Here is a 21,296-nt window from a genome sequence, read left to right as displayed (position 1 = left end):
CTGTGTAGCACTGAAAGCAACATGCATCCAGAGTAACGGATCTCAGCCAACGAATGACTAGAACGAATCTGTCGGAATTATCGAGGACCCTGAGTTCCCTGGTTCTTTGAAAGTACTAACCTGTGTTCGGTATTTAAAAGAAGATGCTTCTGGGGCGCCTGGGTGGCTCCGTCGTTAAGCGTCTGCCTTCAGCTCAGGTCATGATCCCAGGGTCCTGGGATCAAGCCCCGCATTGGGCTCCCTCCTCAGCGGGAAGCCTGCTTCTCCCTCTCCCACTCCCCCGCTTGTGTTCCCTCTCTTGCTCTGTCTCTGTCAAATAAATAAAATATTTTTAAAAATTAAAAAAAAATAAAAGAAGATGCTTCTGTCTGTGATCACGTTGAGCTAGCTCTGACCTAGTTAACCACGTCATTTATTTTGTTAGCAGCTAAAGCCTTTCAAAAGAAGGCACCTGTGTGAGGAAAGAAAAGGTAGGGGATCTCTGCTCCAGGTGAATCACCTCATTGTACAGATGAAGAAACTGAGTCCCAAGGCTCCACAGTGAGCTGGTGGCTGCATGACCCATATGAGAACCTCCTGACCCCTTTTTCTCAAAACTGCATGCCACTGAGTGTTGAAAGAGTGAGCATGATGAAACCTAGGAAGGCAAAATAATAATGCTCCCAAGTGCCGGAATCACCAAAGGCAGTTTGCAGGTCAACGTGGAGATTATACTCTGTTGATCCAACCATGTCTTTGGAGGGCTTAAGAATCCAGAGCGAGTGTATTGACCGACATCCCCACTATTTGCCTGGACCTTCAAAATGCTTTGGGCATCTGCTGCAGACTTCACACGCCCTTCCTCCCCACCATCAGATGAGCCAGAGCTTGTTAAAAGTCACTTCTGGCAAAAGGAGACTTTCTCTTGCTCTCAGTAGTAAGAGCTCACATTTGACTCCCTGTCCTTGAAACAAGATGCTTAACATCCGACTAATGGCAACACAACTTTCTTTCAAACGATGAGGGTAAATCCATCCTGGAAAACCTATCGTAAGAAGAATTCTTGTCACTTAAAAATACATTTACCATTCAGAGGAAAAACATTTTGATATGTTCCTGAGTTACAAATTGATACTCGTGTTTACTGAAACAATAACAAGACCTGTCAAAATAGAGTCACTTTCATGCTTACATTAGTCATCAAACACAGCTTAAAGGCTTTTGTTGTTAATAAAATCTCTAAAAGAGCTGCTGATCTTTTCTCCTCAAGCTCTCCTGTTTGTTCTCAAAAAACGTGCATGCACTCAGTGTTTTAAAAAACTGAAGGTTTCTTGGGAAATAAAAGCAAAATGTAAGAGTAAAGACCAAAGTTGTCCTTTAGAACAGCATGAGGGGAGGGACACCTGGGTGGCTCAGTTGGTTAAGCATCTGCCTTTGGTTCAGGTCATAATCCCAGGGTTCTGAGTGCTGTCTCTCTCTGACGAATAAATAAATAATAGAACAGCATGATTTAGGGAGTATGAAAGGGGATTCCACCATGAGTCAGAAGGCAGTCGCTCGTCTGGAGCTCTGTTGCTCACAAGTGCGAAAGACCCAAATCCATGTTCGTATGTGGAAGAAATGGCTCATAAGCTGGAGGAGGGACATTATCAGAAACTCTTTCTGCAGTTGAGTTCCTGTACCTTGAGTGAGTATATCCTGGCGTACTGACTGTGGGATGGAAACCTTATTTCATCTACAAATTCATCTTTTTAGGAATGTATATTTTCCTGGTCTGCCTTTTGAATTTAACTTCCAAATACCTTCTCAGTAAACTCAAAACAACAACTGCTTTGATGTCTTGTACAACATTGAAAAGTTTTAGTGAGAGATTTTCAACAGTTTATTACTATAGTTTATGAGAGGTATAGTAAACTTTCAACTTTTTCTTAAAAATGGTATCTAAATAAAGATATTTAACAATAAAGTTTCATCTTCAGCTCAAGTTTTGTTAGGATAGATTTTAAAATATAATCCAATGGAAATGGAAAAATTATTTAAAAATTGCTTTCGGTTTTTTTTATTCACTAGTGTTAAGGAACACTAGCTTCCCTTTATCAAAATGGGTACTGATGATTTCCATTAAAATTTTTCAGTTTAAACAATATCACTAAATTTGGCTGAAAAACTGACGTTTGTCTGTTTTTTTAAGATTTATTTATTTTATTTTAGAATGTGTGAACACAAGTTGGGGGAAGGGCAGAGGGAGAGAATCTCAGGCAGACACTGTGCTGAACACAGAGCCTGATGTGGGGCTCGATCCCAGGACCCTGAGATCGTGACCTGAGCTAAAATCAAGAGTTGAATGCTTAACCGACTGAGCCACCCAGGTGCCTCCAATTTGTATATTGTCATGTGTGATTAAAACACTGGATTCCCTGTATGTGCCAGCTCTCAGCTCTGAATCTCTGCTGTGTTGGGGGTTAACCTGGTGCAGACAGGTGCATGTCTTGTGGCTTATGAGCCCATGATTGCCGTGTACCTATGGCATTCAAGAGCATGGCTGTTAGCAAAAGAACCAGTCTTGGGCTATAGTCCCTAGAATGTCAGTGCTAATCTTTGGCTTCTAGTTAGAACTCCCAGATGCCTAGTAAGCCCAGACCTGTACTGGGCATTGGTATGACTTTCGTTATAAGTATGTCTGTTTGGGCTTGAGGGAGGTACATCTGCTATCCCTTCTCCCAAGATGAGGATGTGTGAGTTGTCCAGGGCACCATTCCCTTTGTCGTCTTTGACCTGACCAACCACATCATTGCAACAGGCCTTTGGTACAGTGGTGTATCAGGACTGCCATACTGACTTCCAATAGGCTGTGAGAAGCCAGGTCTTCCCTTAAAGAAACAAAAATTGATCTAAGCAGAGATCCAAGGGCAATTCTTGTTATTGGTTGCTCCCCAAAAGGTCTTCAAAAATTGTCTAGAAATTTTGATGCTTCCCATACATCTTTTTTTTCAATGTTGGCAAGTTGTTACTGTTATGATAGTGTGCTTTTGGGAATTCATGATTAATGATCACATTAATTACATGTCTGATTACTTAATTATGTTAATTGACTTATTTATTAAGCAAATATCGAATGAGCAATAATGCAAAAAAATACTGAGTACCTGCTATCAGCCAGTGCTGGCGTGTCACTAAGCCAGCAGGAGAGGTGGGCTCTTCTCTTACGTAACCTGCAATTTGGTGTCAGGAAGGGCAGATGGGAAACAAATGAAGAAGCAAATACACAAGGAGAAATCAAGGTAAGTATGATGAACGGAAAAGACTACCGTGGAAGAGCCACGGAGTGGGCTAGTTTGATTGCAGGCTGCCTAAGAGATGACTTTCAGCACCATCTTGACTGACTGTGACCACTGTCCACAGGGTGATGTCTTGATTCATTCTTGTGCCTTTGCCAGGCTTCTGAAAACAAACACCTTTTGCTCTTTTAAAGAACTTACATTCTCCTGGGTCAGAATAGCTGTTCCTTTTAGGCACGGCAGATTTGACGTTCTGATGTCGCAGACAGCGCGGCTGGGCTGGTTTTTAAGAGATGGGTCATTGACTCACAGAGGGCATCTCTGTCATTTGTAGGCACAGTTTCCCTCCCATTCAGGGGTCGTCTGATTGAAATGCAAGCTCATGACCGAAATGTAGATCGTATTCTACTCCAGGCTCGTGGTGCTTGCTGAGTATGTTTGTGGTTGAACGGAGGTGTTTTCTTCTATTGCTAATGTTTAACATCAAATATTGTAAGCACAGACACTGAGTCGCTCAGTGAGGGGAGCTTAACGAGAAACTGTCATCTTTCCTTATTACATATTACTTTGTTCTCCTTCCCTGCATTGTTTTTCATGGGGACTGTCTGTCTTGTTTGGAGAGTTACTGTGGCCCTAGGAATCTCAGGTGGAATTATCAGGAGAGACATGTGTTTTCCATTAGAGCTTGGTGAGGGCTGTGCTAAGGGGTGTGTCTCCCTTGTTTAATTAGAGGAAGTTGTTAGGGTTGTTTCTCCCACTGTGCTGCCCACGTGTGCACACCAAGGGGACAGGGAATGGGCAAGCCTGTAAAGGGAGCACCTTCTAGGGCACCCATGTGAGTTTTTAAACTGAGTGTGTTGGGGGAGTGGCTCCTACAACACACCCATCAGTGCTTCTCTTGTCTTTCCTATTTTATAGCTCTCTTTTGGCAAAGAGTAAAAAGCATAAAAACAAACAGACATACCCAGAAACTCACTTTTAACAAGTTGGGATGGTTCAGTTCATTATTACTGTTCAGTTCATCATGATGGCACTTGGGCTCTCAAGTGAGCTTGCGGTGGTCATCTGTGATGTCCACTTATTTTACTTACTGGCTGTGTTTTACTGATTGATTCTTTCCACATTAAGAAGATATGGAAATGTTCACTGTGTTAGTTGTCTTCTCTTATGGGGTTAAGGAGGGGGTGCCCTAATGATGAAGTATTAAGTTCTTATAATAGGCTATTGGGGTCTGATCGAGATTCATTCTCCTAAAAAGGGATTGGTTGGAACTAGGGAGGCAGAGTCCACACAAGGCTTCCCATGAGGACGAGGAGGAGAGGATGCAGGAGATGGGCTGGAGAACCAGACCAACCTACAGAACAAAACCAAGGCAGGGTGGGGGCCACATGGAGGCATGGGGCTGAAGTCCAGCTGTTGGCACCCTTGAGTTTTGGGGGTAAAGGAGATGGAGAAACAAGAGGATCATTCATACTTGTGGCGATGTCATCAGTCTTAGAAATGCAGAGTGGCTAGATTCCTTCTGGGACCGTGGACAGTTTCAGGTACATTGGGATGGACTCTTGAATGTGGGCATGAGCTGATGAGTCGTTGACCATAACTGAATGGGCATTTGTTATTTTTTTTTAAAGATTTTATTTATTTATCTGACAGAGAGAGAGAGACAGCGAGAGAGGGAACACAAGCAGGTGCAGAGGGAGAGGGAGAAGCAGGCTTCCCGCCCAGCAGGAAGCCCAATGCGGATCCCAGGACCCTGGAATCATGACCTGAGCTGAAGGCAGACGCTTAACTACTGAGCCACCCAGGCGCCCCATTTGTTTGTTTGTTTGTTTGTTTTAAGTTTATGTATGTATGTATGTATATAATCACTACACCCACCATGGGGTTCAAGCTCATGACCCTGAGATCAAGAGTCTGTGTTCTTCCAACTGAGCCAGCCAGGCACCCCTGAATGTTTTGGTTTTTTTTTTTTTTAAGATTTTATCCGGGAGGCTGGATCTCAGGACCTTGGGATCATGATCTGAGCTGAAGGCAGATGCTTAACCAACTGAGCTACCCAGGTGCCCCTTAAGAGGCAGGAGCTGATATGATGATTGTTTTTTCATCTCTACTCTCTAGAACATTCTGATGCTTTAGATCGGTTGATTGAAGTGAGATGCCAAGGGACTCTACAAATGGCATGTGAACAGGAGTTAATAAGACCCAATTCTTTCACTTATGGGCTGCATGGTTTTAAACACATTGCTCCGGCCTACTCTGTTTATGAGTATATTGCCATATATCTTACTTCATCGGGTTGTTGAGGAACAGTAAATGTTATAGAGAAGTGAAAATATCCAGCACATGGTAGGTTCTCATTACACGTCCGTTCATTTCTTAGGTGTACCGTAAAGGTTCACTGAATTCATTAGTGTGTGTCCTGCTCACTTACGAGCTATTCTTCTTAGAAGCGTCTTCAGCACTTGCTCTATGCCTGTACCCAGTATATGTGTTGATTTATTTGTGAAGGAGGAAGCCCCAAACTTCAGCTTGATATTTGGATCAATTATATGGACAGCTCTATGTTTAGAGTTTATGGATTCAGAGAGTGTTTGAATGGGAAACACCTTGAGAGAGCTTCCCTTCTTCCCTCCCAACCCTCCGGGGCTACGCTGTGGTACATGACTTTGTTCGGATCTCTCTTCGTCTAGCTCCTTTCCATGGCTGAATCTGGTAGTTAGTATGTAGCTTGCTGGTAACTCAGCTGGAGTGGGCTGCAGAAATGGACTCACCCACCCTGCCAGAGAGCCCGCTTTGACTAAGCTGCACTGACCACCTCGGGTAGGTGCAAGGCAAGATGGGTTGGCAGATAGTATACCACTATGCGGAGCTAAAGAACCCATTGCACTGCCCCCTAGGGGTGCTACTTGTTTGATTCGCTCGTGGCTTTTTTCATAGTTCCAAAGCCGAAGGAGAGCAGGCCTGATTTCACTTTGCCTTGACCTCACATGAATTTGGTTCCACTCCAGCTGTGCCTTTGGCTTCCCCCATTCCCTGGGCTCAAGAACACAAACTCCCTGCTGCTCCACACCGCCGTCCTTGTGTTTCATCACCAGGCCTCGCTGACCTGGGCACATTCCTTGAATTCACTGGATTATCACCACCCTTTTCTACTAGAGGCAGCCTATTTCCCTCCTCCACTGCAGTGTGCTCTTTCTGATGGCTATGAACCAGTGTTTCTCTGCCCATGGGTGCCTTCCAAAATGTCTCATCTCCCTGTAGAAAGTCTCTCATCTCTCTGTTTTTTTCCTTCATTTTTCTCTTCTCTCTTCCAATTCACTTTTTTAGTCATCACAACTAAAGAAATACTTCTCTAGAAGAAAAGTCTTCTGAGTTTTAGTCTTCACTTTGTAATTAATAGAGTCATTACTTCATGATGACCCTTTTTCTTTCCAAATTATTTAACACTATATGTTTTATTGACTTTTAAGAAATGTGCCTCCCTTTCCCCAACATACATGCATGTTTAAACAGATCTGAAATTGGGGTGTATTTTCATCTTACAATTCAGAGAGTCATGGTTATTTGGCAGCTTTTTTTTCCCCTTAATGGTGCATAATTTAATTTCATAAAACATCTTCAGACACTGTCTTTACATGATCTGTATAAATGGCCAGGAAAAATGAAAGCCAACTTTAGTTGAGATTCAGGATTTTGTAATGTTAGGGAAAATGGCTTCCAGTATGCTGAATTCTAGAGAAGAGGGTGGAACTATCTTCCAGCAAAATGTGATGATCTGGACTTTGAATAATGTTGGATAAATCATTATGCCTTATGAGGACCTTCTTTTATGATTTGAGCTACTGTAATATTACATAAAGCCAACAGACATAAAGGACTCTGTCTGGGCAAAGTCTATGGTTATATATTTCAGTAAAGGAAAACAGAACCTGCTTTTTGGATCTCTAGCTCAAAAGAGTTATAAAGCAAATACTACAGATTAATTCCCACCTTATAACTGTGGAGGGTTCCAGTGCTTTTGTCCATAGATTTCCTTTCCTTGAAGACAAAAAATTTGTATTTTTGCTGTTGACCATTCATTTCATAAGACAAAGTGGGTTATGCCTTACCCAGAAATGACAGAGTTTCACACATGGGACGCACCAAATATTATCCTTTTTGTTCATAACCAGAGAAGTTTTTTTTAAAGATTTATTTATTTTAGAGAGGAGGGGGCAGAAGGCAAGGGAGAGAGAATCTCCAGCAGACTTCCCACTGAGCATGGAGCCTGATGTGGGGCTCAATCTCCTGACCCCAAGATCAGACCTGAGCTGAAACCAAGAGCCAGTCACTTAACCAACTGCGCCACCCAGGTGCACCCAGAAAAGTTTTTCGTTTGTTTTGTGAGTTATCCTTTTATTTGCTTTATGACGAATTTAGCCTGTTGAGCCATTTAGTTTGGCCTTGAATATTCATCATGAAGAAATGGAAACTTTAGTTAGCTTTTCCTTGTCAAATGGATACACAACGAGTAAAACAATTTTTTTTTTTTTTTTTTAGAGATTAGTAGTTAGCCACGGAGTAGAGGCCACAGAAGGTAGCTCTGATATCTTTGCATCCTTTTCCATCACGTTATCCACAGAGCCCAGGGCCCGTCCTGCCCTCTGGCCAGCCTGGCCACTGCGCTGGGGCTTCCTCCACTGCCGAGGCTGAGCGGGCACCTCCAGGGTCCTGTGTGCAGGTGGGGTGATTGCAGATCCCTAAAGGGACAAGGAAAAGCCGTGGCCCTGAACGATCTGTGTCCAGAAAGCTAAAATGATGGCTTACTTGAGAGTCATCCTTACACCCTCCTTCATCTCTGAACATAAGGATTGAGTCTTCTTTCTTAGCTGACCCAGATAGCAGAGGAGAGCCCAGTCCTACGAGTAGAACTAGTCAACCATCCCGATGCCAAGTGGGCTATGGCCAGATGAAAATTTAAAGTAACGTTGCCGAATCCGAGAATAAAGAGCAGGAAGTGTAGAAAAAATTAGAAAACAGTAAGAAAAAAGCACACAGCAGGAAAAGAGCAAGGGGAAAAAATGTAGGCAACCTGAAAGTGCATCAGAACGATGCAATGCAAGCATGGCTAGCAGTCATCCATGAGCCGTGATAATCACAAGCTAAACATGAGTCACCTGGGCAACGGGGGATTTTTTAAAGCAGTCATCACATTGACGTGTAGAAATTGGATACTGTTTGTTAAAAGAAAAGTGCATAGAGTGATTTGGAAATTTACCTTTCCGAAGCAGCTAAACCCTATAGTATGTGTTTATAGAATAAACGGGGCTACGGGGTGCTCAGTCAATTAAGCGTCTGTCTTCGGCTCAGGTCATGATCCCAGGGTCCTGGGATCGAGCCCCGCATCAGGCAGACTGCTTCTCCCTCTCCCCTTGCCTGCCGCTCTCCTTGCTTGTGCTCTCTCTCTGTCAAATGAAAAAATAAAATTTAAAAAACAACAGCAAATGGGGTTGTTATTATATAAATACAATTTTAGATATCTATAAAATTTATATATATATATACACACACACACACACATATAGTATGGAATTGTCATTTGCAATGTTTACCTATCATGATATGTCTATGTGTATTATAGTTGTCATATATAATGTTTGCTTGCCTTGGTCTCCAAAATCTGGGATATCCTTTATCGGATAGAAATTATATCCAATGTCAGCTAAAAGAAGTACCTGTATCAGACATGATATGTTAATTTTAAAAAAATGTAGGTTTGTTTTTTTTCCTGTTAATTAGGTATAGGCAAGCCCGTCCATCTATAGAAAGATGTTTCAGATAGCCAGAGACTTAGGGATTAGTGGTGCTTTCTCCATTCTGGGATCCACGGATGTCCTCACAGGTCCCTAGGCTAATTTAGATAAAGGCAAGGGTTGGCGGCCTTTCTTATTGAATCAAAAATTATTTTAAGGAGAAAAAAGTCTTTATTGGTCAGCTTTGGGAACCCCCCCCCCAAGATATGGTGAGGTAGAACTGGTTAAATGGGCGAGTGACCCATATGGTCACACAGGCCCCACACTTGGAGATTAATGCTTTGCTCTGTGGTTGCTGCCTTGCACTTCTGTATTCTTTTGTCTTCGAATGTGTGTTTTATAAGTGAAGTCCAATGGGACAGTGGAACAAAGGCTGAGGGTGTGGAGTGTTAGGTAGTGTTGAGGGGTTCTTACCATCCCCTGCTGCCACTTGTCAGCCGTCCTGCCCAGCCTCCCCCTCCCCACCCAGCTGCTCTGCAGGACTGCCAGGGTCCTCTGCCCAGAGCAGTGGGCAGGTTGTATCAGTAGGGGGAGGCTTGTGTTCCACTGGGGCCATCTGCCCTTCTCGGGGAGGCCTGAGCACAAGTGTGAGGAGGGTCCTCATTGGCATGTGTCCTGCTGCCTCAAGATAAGGTGGTTGCTGCCCTTGCCCCAGCTGTCAATGCCACAGTGCGTTCAGGGGTGACTGGTCATGGGCATTGCACCCACCCTGGATCCAGGTCCCAAATATGCCCTGGAGTGGAGGTTGAAATATCTTGGGGACCCATTTTTCATGGGTTAGGGTTACAGACTGGCAGGAAGAGGGTATTGACTTCCATACCCCCAACATTTCCTTTTTTTTTTTTTTTGAGATTTTATTTATTTGAGAGAGAGCGTGAGAGAAAGAGAGCACAAGTCAGGAGGCAGAGAGGCAGAGGGGAAAGCAGACTCACCTCAGAGCAGGGAACCTGATGCAGGGCTCAATCCCAGGACCCTGAGATCATGACCTGAGCCGAAGGCAGACGCTTAACCAACTGAGCCACCCAGGCACCCAACCCCCAGCATTTTCACCTTGCACAGGACCTGGAAAATTATGTACCCCCTGAATGAGGGTGGTGTATATCCTCAGACCTCCCTCTTTAAAGTCTGTATTTTATCACTCTGCTTCTCGTAATTTCTTGGGCATCCTTCATTTTGACCACAACTCATCTCTTTATGATTGTTCCTGAGCATTCAGGAACCCTCTGATCACCTGTGTGTGGCCATCCTTGCCTTAAAATTCCACCATGGGAGATGTGGTGGCCACATGTGAATTCTGTGAAAGGGCAGATCAGCAAGGTCACCCTGGGGCTCAGATCAGGCTGGGCCCCGTGATACTCTTTGGCAAGTTCTAATGGTGTTTAGTCCTGCAGCTGAGAACGGTGTTACACCTCAAAGTAATTCTCAGCATCAGTCAAGCAGATCAACACTTACAAACACTTAGACTTTGGGAATGCATTAGGTGTCAGCAGTGTGTTTAAGAAAATCTAATATTATGCCTTTGTGGATAGGATAGAGTAATATAGGCAAGTACGTAGTGGCAGACTGGTCTATCATATTCATAAAGTGCTGATTAATAAGTCTAGGTCACTCTGGGAGCAGTCGCTAATGGGGAGTGACAGGACACCAGCACTGATTGATAACTTTGATCAATAGTGTGGATGAGGACCAATGACCAGATAGCAAATGTGTGGGTGCTATGAAGCTGGACAAGAGAACATATGGGATTGATGACACCATTAAGGTCTGTAGGTTTGAATGATGGGCTGTGTCCAACAAGAACAAATTTAATAGAACATACTTAGAGTCCAAAGTCGCATCTGAAAAATAGATTCTGTGGAGATTTTAAATGACTATAAGCCCAAAATAAGCTGGCATGCTGATGGACCTGTTAAAAAAAAAAAAAAAAAAAAAAAGGCTGTTCCCAAAGAATTGAGAACTTGTGACCACACAAAATCCTGCACACAATAGCAATTTTATTCACAATTGCCAAAAATAGGAAGCAACCAAGATGTCCTTCAGGAGGTAAATGAATAAACAGCGGTCCATCATACAACAGAATCTTATGCTGTAATAAAAAGAAATGAACTGAGGCACCTGGGTGGCTCAGCGGGTTAAGCGTCTGCCTTTGGCTCAGGTGATGATCTCAGGGTCCTGGGATCGAGTCCCACGTAGGGCTCCCTGCTCAGCGGGGAGCCTGCTTCTCCCTCTCCCCCTGCCCCTCCCTCTGCTCGTGCTCTCTCTCTCTCTCAAATAAATAAATAAATCATCAAAAAAAGGAAAAGGTTATACCAAAAGACTCAGGATCCTGCCTGAATAAGCTCCCACCAGCCAAGATGGGACATTTGAGGATCAGTAGGAATCATGCTGCCATGCACTGAAGTACATCAGATGTGTCCATAATAACACTAAAGAAAGAGATGAAGAAAACCAACTTAGTTACCTTTAGAGGATACTAAGGAACTGCCTCATTTTCTTGACAGCTGGTAAATAAAGAGAAAGAATCAAGTATTAATCCTGCTTCTCTTGTGACATCCATCTCTCAACATACCAAACATCGACAGGGGACGTTTCTCTTTATAGATCTCTAACGATCTCCCCTCTGTATAGATCTGATCCAGCTAATACCTGAAGCAAGAATGAAGGACGCTCACTCTTGTGTATCTCCTAAGAAACAGATGGTCAGGTAGTCCCCATCAGTGGCTGCTGGTCTCACAGAAACAGAGACACCAGACACCCAGACAATATGTGCCTCCTGACGGAAACGCCCAACACCACCTATCACGTAGTTGGAATTTTGAACCTAAATCCAGTCAGGTCTCTAGATCTAACTTCCAGTTTTTATAGTCTGCTCAAGGCATGGAGGAAAATGTTAAGCACAGGATTCCATGAATGATTCTCAGACTCTGGAAAATTTTACTGGACAAATGAGTTTGTTTCTTCCACAAAGAACAGAGAGAGAGAGCACACGCGCAGGAGACTATAAATTATAGGAAACTCAAAACACACATCAATTTCATTGTATGACTTCTTCCCATCTTGTTTCAGTCTGTGTGTACAAAAGGTGATTGGGTAAATGTGCGTGCTGATGGGATAGCTGATGGCATTAAGGAAATAAAACAATTTTTAAAGGGCAGATAGTGTTTTTATTGTTAGGTTAAAAAGTCCTTTTGGGGAAGATTTGTGGGAAAATGTCTATTACAATATTACAAAAATTATATGATGGGATTTGCTCCAAATAATCTTGGGTGGTGGGGATGGCAGGGAGAACTTGGTGGGAACATGGAATGGGGCCATGGATGCAAAATTGTTGTGACTTCTTTATGACACTTTAGTATCTCTTTTTATATGTGCTTGAAATTTACCAAAGTAGAAATTTTCAAGAAAAGGCTGTAACAACCTAAACTCTCCCGAATATTAGGCAATTCCTGGAAAAGGAAGAAATTAAATTCATGTGTTCCAAAGATTGTAATTTCAAATCACAAGTCTATACAGCCACGTACTTTAAACTGGAACCATGAAATGAATCATCTTAAACAGTATAAATAATTAAAATACCAAATATGCATAGGTTTTTCTAAGTACGAATGATTACTATTAGGGATTTGCTTTGCAAACATTTCTGTACTTAAGTCCTGGAGCCGAGGGCGCTAACCTACTAAGGTAGCACTTGTGGAACCCCATACAATTTCAGCTCTCCTTTCCTAAACGGTTGTTGGGATTGTTTTTGCACCTGACCGAGGATTCGAGTGTGTGTGTGTGTGTGTGTGTGTGTGTGTGTGTTGGTAAATGAAGTTTATTGGAACACGACCATGCCCATCCTCTTATATGATATTTATGCTGCTTTCACGCTGTGACAGAGTTGATGGTTATGACAGACCATATGACCCATGAAGCTGAAAATATGTTCTATCTGGCCTTTTGGGGGAAATGTGCTGACCTGGTTGCAAAATATTATTATTCCTTTCTCATTCACCTTAATGTGTTTGGTGATAGAGACACAATTTTCCTTTCTTCCAGATGGATTGCAAATGATCGCAGCATCATTTATTAAACAGTCCAGCCTTTATGACTGAGGATTTTTATAGTAGAGTTTGGTTTTTTTGGTTTTTTTTTTTATGATTTTTTATTATATTATATTATATTTTTTATTATATTATGTTAGTCACCATACACCGGTTTCTGATGTAAAGCTCGATGATTTATTAGTTGTGTATAACACCCAGTGCACCATGCAATACGTGCCCTCCTTACTACCCATCACCGGTCTATCCCAATCCCCCACCCCCCTCCCCTCTGAGGCCCTCAGTTTGTTTCTCAGAGTCCATAGTCTCTCATGCTTCATTCCCCCTTCTGATTACCCCCCCTTTCTTTATCCCTTTCTTCCCCTACCGATCTTCCTAGTTCTTATGTTCCATAGATGAGAGAAATCATATGATAATTGTCTTTCTCTGCTTGTCTTATTTCACTTAGCATTATCTCCTCCAGTGCCGTCCATGTTGCAGCAAATGTTGAGAATTCGTTCTTTCTGATAGCTGAGTAATGTTCCATTGTATATATGGACCACAACTTCTTAATCCAGTATGACTGAGGATTTTTAATGACCAGCGAGACCCTTAGCCAAAATGCCCCCTGGACCCTTGCCCTGGACACCTAGCTGGAGTTGCTGTGGCAGTCACTGCCCTCCAAGGGAAGTCTTCTAGGAGCCGGGGCTGAGGGTTAAATTCCTGTCATTACCTGATTTTTCTATTCCTGGAAGATCATAACTTTCGCTGAGAGCATAACTAATGGCCTTTGCTGCTTGGGTTGACTTTGATTTCTTTATTGTTTTAAAGACATTTAACTAGTTTCCTGGTTAAGTGGAGACCTTTAAACTTTAGAGAGCTTTCCTAGGGCTTTGCCTGACTCTGCAAAGCTGGTTATTCTAACAAAACGTACTAATTTAACATCTGTAGATCCTGATGCAGTGAATGGAACTGTGAGTTACAACTCATTTATGAGCCTTGAATCACCTTAAAATTACAGTCAGCATTTACAAATATAATAGAATTGAATGGAAAATATGAGAAGGCGTTCCAAATTATAAGGTTAAATGTTATTTGGGGGCCCCTGCTGTCTCAGTCGGTAGAGTGTATAACTCTTGATTGCAGAGTTATGAGTTCAAGCCCCACATTGGGTATAGAGATTACTTTAAAAAATCTTTGAAAAAAGATAGATTGGGGTGCTTTGGTGGCTCAGTTTGTTAAGCATCCGACTCTTGATTTCAGCTTAGGTCATGATCTTAGGATTGTGAGATAGAGTCCTGCATTGGGCTCCATGCTGAGCACAGAGTCTGCTTGAGATTCTCTCTCTCCCTCTCCTTCTGCTCCTGCTCTCTCTCTCTCTCTCTCAAAAAAGGATAAATAATATTTTTGAAATTTTGGTTTCATTTTATGAATTTAGATGTACGTGAATATCTTACTCTGTGTCACCATCAAAAATTTTGAAAATTGTCACGTCAGGGTCAGATGGGGAAAACTGAGTGAGCCTTGCACACACAGACAGCAGCAAGTGGCAATCATAAGCTGATAGGAGGAGGTGAGCAAGAAGAAACCATACCAAAAAACAGCCTTGGTTAATACAAACATATATGAGCTCACAGAAGAGAGCCAGCAGCAGTTCCGGAGTAGAAGGACAAATTATTATCACTAAAAAGGCATAGATGTTGGCATTATGGATTTTTTGGTACATCTGCTCCTTCCCTCTGTGCTTCTTGTTCACTACTTCCTTTTGGTAGCACAGTGGCTGGCCCGATGTAGACACTTTACAAAGAAGTATTTGTTGAATGTAAATATTAGTAATGGGACCACCTGTTTCAGAGGATCTGTGGGGAGGAACCTGGGTGTGGGAATTTGTATCTTAACAAGCTTTCCAGGCAGCAGCCTGTGGCTGTGGCAGACCAGTATTTAAGAAGCACAGACCTATTCTACCTGCTCATTTTCCTGGCCCAGGTCACACACATAGCTAATATTAGAACCAGAGCTGGAACCTGGGTTGCCCACCTTCTGCTGGACGGCTTTATCCATAACTTCACCAGCATCTCACATTGACCACTTTTCACCAAACACATTGCACGACCTTCTAAAAGATGTCCTGAAGTCCATGCTTCCTCACTGTCCCACCTGATCTTCTCAGTTGCCCACAGGTGTTTTCCTAAATCGCCCATCATTCCATTTTCCTACCCTATACCTTTGGCTTTCTCTTTATTGCCAGTAGCGTTGAGACAAAATGCCCTAGCATATCATTCAGGGCCTGCCACAGTGTGCTCCCAGCCAGTCCCCTCATATCTTCTCTCCCTGCCAGTCTCCCAAATCTCTCCTTTATCCATCTCCTGCTGCTGGGGCACCCCAGAGCACTCGGCATGCCCCAGGCATACCTTCCCCTTCTCTGACTCTGATCTTCTGTACATGTTGTATCCTCCAACTGGAACAGCCTCTGTTTTCCTCTGAATTACATCCATCCTGCCCGGCCAAGTTCAAGGGCCGCTTCTATAAAATCTTCCCTGATTAGTGAGCTAATCATTCCTCCTTCTTTGCTTCTCTTTGTTCTTTGCTCATGTTTTATTAGAGTACCTAAGACTCATTGTCTTGGATTTTGTTAGCTTGGCCTGTGTTCCTCTCTGATGAGGAAATAAGTTCCTGGAAGACAGGGTTCTTTCTTTGTAGTATGTGTTCTTCTCTATAAAGCTTGCGTGCCTTGCAACTAGTATTAAATGACATAGATGTTAAGTTAGTGTTTCTGTGATTATGATTACATCAAAATTAATATTAATTGGCAGTTTGGCTAATAGCCTGTATAGAACAGGCTTCACCCTCGACATGAAGCCTCAGAGCTTGTGACTTATTAGTCATTCCATTCCTTTATCAGCCCTATTATGAAAAAGTTCAGCAGTGTTCGTGTACTGTGCATGGTAAAGAATTCCTTCTTTCCCTCTGGAGAGGAAGGGGCGGGATAGACAAGGGGTAATGATCTTAAAGAGAAGAGGCTAGCCCCTTGGATCCTTAATTGCTGTTTTCGAGAGATTGGAGGGAGGGGGTGATAGTTAAATAAATGTGGCATAAAAGCAGCACCGAGAGGGCAGCGAGTCAGAGCACCTGCAGGAGCTGCCCTGCATGTCGGAAAACCCTGCCGCTCTGCCCTTCCAGGGCCTCGTGATTCGGTTGCAGGTCAATTCCACTCTCCATCTGTTGGCAGACTGATATTTGGGCCACACCCAGCATAGCAAATCCTCTGCCCAAATTAGAGGTTACGGCAGAAAGCCCAGCACGAAAGCATACGTGGTTCAAGCGCTTTTATTTTGCTGACTTTGATGCCCAGGAAGTCGCTTTGATGTGGTCTCATTGGAGGGATTCTGAAAACTGAAATTTGGATTGTTTCTATGGTGGAAACTAAACCTAATTTTTTTTTTTCTTCATTTGAGAGAGGGTGTGTGAGAGAGAAAGCAAGAATAGGAGTAGGGGGAGGGGCAGAGAGAGAAGCAGACTGACCATGAAGGGGTGGGGGATGGGGGGGTAGGGACAATCCCAGAACCCTGCGATCAGGACCTGAGCCGAAGGCAGGTGCTTAACCGACTGAGCCACTCACATGCCCTGAAAGTAAACCTAATTTTAAAAAAAGGATAGAAATCCTCACATTGAAATAATGATTTGTCTGTTTTTACTGTTACAGGTTCCTTGCACTGACTCCATGGAGAGTGTATCACCTGATTTCTGTCATGATACTTGGGCGCGTTATTATGCAAATAATAAAGGATATGGTTTTGTCTAGAGCTAGAGGTAAGAAAACTGAGAATTCATTTTTATGGTATGTAATTTTCTAGACCCCGCCTGTCTGATCTTTGTGTAGGCATATTAACCACGTAGTTTTAAAAGAGAACAAAATAACAGATTATGTAGGCATTGACTTTGGTATTATTAATGCTTATGGAGTATTTATTTATTTGGTAAATATTTATTTAATACTTATTATTTACTTACCTGATGTTTTCCCTAGTCATAGCTACTGCTCCTGGGCGAAAGGTTTGTGTGTGCTGGTTTCTCTTTGGCTCTAAGTGTTACTTAACTATCATTTTGATAAGTGAGTAGGCTGCAGCAAGGGTAACAGTGAAATATTTATTACATCCCACATGACAAAACTTGGACCACTGGAAGATGGCCTCGTTTATATAAAAACTTTCTCTGCCTCAGTGAAGAAAAAACAATTCAGGGCTTAACAAGTAATAGTTTGGGTGCCTGGCTGTCTCAGTCAGTAGAGGTATGACTCTTCATCTCAGGCTCGTGAGTTCAACTCCCATATTGGGGGTAGAGATTACTTAAAACAAAAAACAAGTAACAGTTAAGCAAATTTTAACAAATGAGTTCTTGATGATGAAAAATGAACTAATCTTAAACATTGTTTAGAAGTGAGAAATTGAATTACTTTTGAAATTCACTCAAGGTGTTTTCTGAGTCATTTGTATTATGAATCTGAGTCAAGCTTTTATGCACTTGGAGAGGACTTTTCTGCCAGCGTTTGAACTCGTTTTTTGTGAATGAGCAAAACTCCCTCCTTGGAATAATTGAGCCCTGGGGACCTCAGTGTGGTAAGATGGATTGGATCAAAAAACAGCGAAGGGGAGGAGGTTACAGTGAGACATTTGATTTCATGAAGTGTAACCCCCACACGAAGGGATGATGTTGGATGGGGTCCATATGGATCAGTGCGTATAGACACTTCCCAGAGCTCTTGCCCTGGCAGGGATCCTGAGCCCTGCCTCGTGGGAAGCACCCTCATTCTCCCGAAAGGCAATGCTGAGACGGGGAATAGAAGCTGCTAACGATTCACCATCACCACGTTCTACAGGGTGCTTTAGCTCTGGTTTATCTTTCAAGTCTCTACAGTTCGTAGAGTAAATCCTGTGCAAGCCATTTTCAGAAGGATGGTTTTACATTGCTGTGTTTCAAGGTTTGAAGGAAATTCCTTCAATCTAGCGATCTGGGAAGGTGACAAAAAACTTGTTAATTTGAAGAATTTACGAGAGGAGTCAATCTACTGGAATGGGGCAGGACCAAACTGGCAGCTTGACCTCCCCCCCATGCGTTTGTGGGCAGTTACTGCTTTTCGTGAATCCGTAGATGACGATTATGTTCCTACATGCATTGCTCCCTCTCTCCCCTCCCTCCTGCCCCATCTTTTTCTGTTTCAGAGAACAGTCACACGGCTCCCTAACTTTTATTTTTAAGATTTATGTATTTATTTGAGAGAGAGAGAGAACACAAGCAGGGGGAGGGGCAGAGGGAGAGGGAGAATCTTCAAGCGGACTCCCCGCTGAGCATGGAGCCCGACAGGGAGCTCGATCCCAGGACCCTGAGATCATGACCTGAGTCGAAATCAGGAGTCAGATGCTTAACTGGCTGAGCCACCAGCTCCCTAACTTTTAATGCTATCCGTCTCCTGCCCCAGTATTTTCTGTTCACCACAGATGTATGAGGCCGCCCAGAGGTGGGATATCTCACCCCGTGGGGTTTTGCACAGGGCCGGTCCGATCCACGCACGGCGATGCCCTGTTTCTGCCCTGATACATAATGGGTAGGCTAGACTTTGTAACATTTCACCCTCCAGGACCCTTCTCAGGGGAATCTTCAAAGAAAAGAACTGCTTAAAAATTGTCAGCAGCCATTTCAGATGAGCACCTTGGTTGATGGAGTGTTCCTTCAAATTGGGTCCCATCTGGGCACACATCATAAAGGAACAGACGAGCACAGAAGGCAAGGACAGAGCTGGAAAACTTTGCAACTGCTCTTTTCTTACTCTTGGCGGCTCATGCAGAGATCGTTCTCAGCCTTGACTCATTGGCTTGTTGTTCTTGCAAATGTGGGACTTTCATGTTCCTGTAGGGTGGGGCACCTCTGCTTACAAAGGTTCGGTCCTTTACAAAACTAAGCCAGGAGAGTTGGAAGAATACGAGCCTAAAGGGTCTAGTCCTTGAGCTCATTCTCTCCACTTCCCAGCCGTGAAGGGCACCTGTCATAGACTGTGTTAGTGTCCTGGGGCAGTGGTAACAAATCGTCCTCAGCATGGTGGCTCAGAACAACAGAAGGTTCTTCTGTCACTGTTCTGGAGGCCAGCAGTGCAATATCAGTACCGTGGGGCCAGAATCAGGGTGCCGCCAGGGCCATGCCCCCTCTGGAGGCTCGAGGGAAGCATTCCTTGCCCTCCCAGCCTCGGGTGGTTGCTTGGTGTATTGGCTCGCAGCCTCATCACTCCACTCCCTGCCTCGGTGCTCACAGCCCCTTCCCCTCTTCCCTCGTCGTCAGCTCTCGCCCTGCCTCCCTCTTACAGGGATACTTGTGATTGCATGTGGGGGCCAGCCTGGATAACCCAGGACAGTCTCCCACCTCCTGATCCTTGACTGAATCCCATATGGCACCTCCCTTTTTCCATATAAAGTAAGATTTTGCAGGGTTCAGGGCAGAAAGGCCTGCCGTCACTCAGTCACCTTATGCCATGAAATGGCAGAAACCGACCCACAATCATGCCGCTGTGTGAGGGTCGCGTAAGAGCGTCGAATAGGAGTACCTCGGGTGCAGTGACCCTCTGCGCCCTCTGCGCCATTCAGCGCTGATGGGGAATCTGAACAACGGGGGGTTTGTTCACTCATCGGGCGATCTGTGTGGAGCACCTTTCTATGCGGGGCTCAGTGCGGGGCTTCCAGAGGCTTCCAGACACCCCCCGGCCTCCCTGCCCCGGGGGAGCTCTCACACCCCATCCTGTAGGGCAGGCATTTGTCCCAGGCCGAGCTTTCTGTCAGGGTTTTAACGGGGTGGCTTTGCTCTGAATACAGCATTTCTACTGCACAAAGAGAAAAGGAGAATCGGGATTAAAGGCCATGATTTCCCAGCGCCCCTCAGCCTATGACCGAAGGAGCACTGGTGCCGGCTCCGGCCCCCTTCAGTGGAGTCTTTGGAGACAAAGGCCCGTTTGAGCCCTGCACATAGTTGGCAGGAGCCCGCCTCTGCAGACTTCTCAGCCCAGGGCCCTGCTGTGATGAATGGGTCTCTGGGAGGCTTCCAAGTTCGCGCCAGATGCAGTGATGGAAACTCCATGGCTTCCACCAGACTTGCCAGCCACTCGGGCTGGACGCGTTGGCTCTGCAGCAGCCACTGGGAAAGCAGGAGTGAGGCCTCAGGCTCACGGGGCTCTTCCCCCTCCTTGTCGAGGTCTCCAAACTTCTATTACTAAGAATTTCGTTGTATTTCTCCTCTTCCCGCATGGCTATCTTTTTTCCTTCAAGATTTTATTTATTTGAGAGAGAGAGAGTGTGTGTGTAAGGGAGAGCGAGAGCATGCGTGGGGGGTGGGGAGAGGGAGAAGCAGGCCCCCCACTGAGCAGGGAGCCTGATGCGGGGCTCAAACCCAGGACCCTGAGATCATGACCTGAGCTAAAGGCAGATGCTTCACTGACGGAACCACCCAGACGTCCCCCACGTTGTTGTCTTTAATACCATCTTAGATGCTTCCTATGAAGTAGGTGAACCCAAGGATGGAGATCCTTTCAGGTGATTAATCTCTGTGGAACCTTCCAGAGCCCGCGTGTCTGTTACAAGTCAGCAGCGTGAGCCGCCTCTAGCCATGGTGCATTTCTCGCTCACTGCTCCTGGTGCCTACCTTGAGTGCACCCTTCCTCTTCATCCGGGCCCTGGGGGACTTTTCTGCAGCCATAGGCTGTTCCTCGATCGCCTCCCCCTTCTTTTCATTCCAGAAGAGGCCAGAATTTCCACCCCCTTACTATCCTATTCGAGTACTGCCCCGTGTGGTGGGCGGAGGGCTCATCGGGTCCCCACGTGGCCACCAGTGGAGCATTTCCCCCTCTGTCTCTTTATACCCTTCTTCCTGCGAAATCTGCACTGCCCATTTCTGCCATGGTCTTCCAGCCCCTTGCTCCTGGGGATCCCGCTCTCCGCTTTCAGTTAAGTGCTGCCCTGCCCAGCCTCTTCCCGCTGCGCTGCCCCCCAGCCCCGCACAGCCCCACCTGCTCTGTGCTCTGTGGCTGCAGTGCTCCTGTCCTTGCCATTCTAAATGTCCTGTTCCCTTAGCTAGCAACCATACTCCTTTTCCTCACTGTTAATGACAGACCAAACAAGCAAACAGCCCATGGTGTTATCTGCTTTCTCCACTCTTGGATCCAGTGTTAGCAGAGAAATGTCATATGA

The 21,296-nt window shown here is 44.5% G+C and overlaps 1 protein-coding gene across 3 annotated transcripts in view; it reads left to right on the top strand.

The window, feature by feature from the left end:
* RETREG1 (reticulophagy regulator 1) overlaps nt 1–21,296 on the top strand; it is a 124,709-nt gene that overhangs the window by 14,909 nt on the left and 88,504 nt on the right. For all 3 annotated transcript variants that reach the window (XM_057312166.1, XM_026506717.4, XM_026506718.4), the window contains exon 2: nt 16,775–16,881. In XM_057312166.1, the coding sequence (XP_057168149.1) occupies nt 16,775–16,881 (107 nt within the window). The remainder of the gene's footprint in view (nt 1–16,774; nt 16,882–21,296) is intronic.

Source organism: Ursus arctos, unplaced genomic scaffold (assembly GCF_023065955.2).
Source record: "Ursus arctos isolate Adak ecotype North America unplaced genomic scaffold, UrsArc2.0 scaffold_15, whole genome shotgun sequence".
NCBI classification, from domain to species: Eukaryota; Metazoa; Chordata; class Mammalia; order Carnivora; family Ursidae; genus Ursus; species Ursus arctos.
The sequence above is the reverse complement of the archived record's forward strand: the minus strand, read 5'-3'. Positions and strand labels throughout refer to the sequence as shown.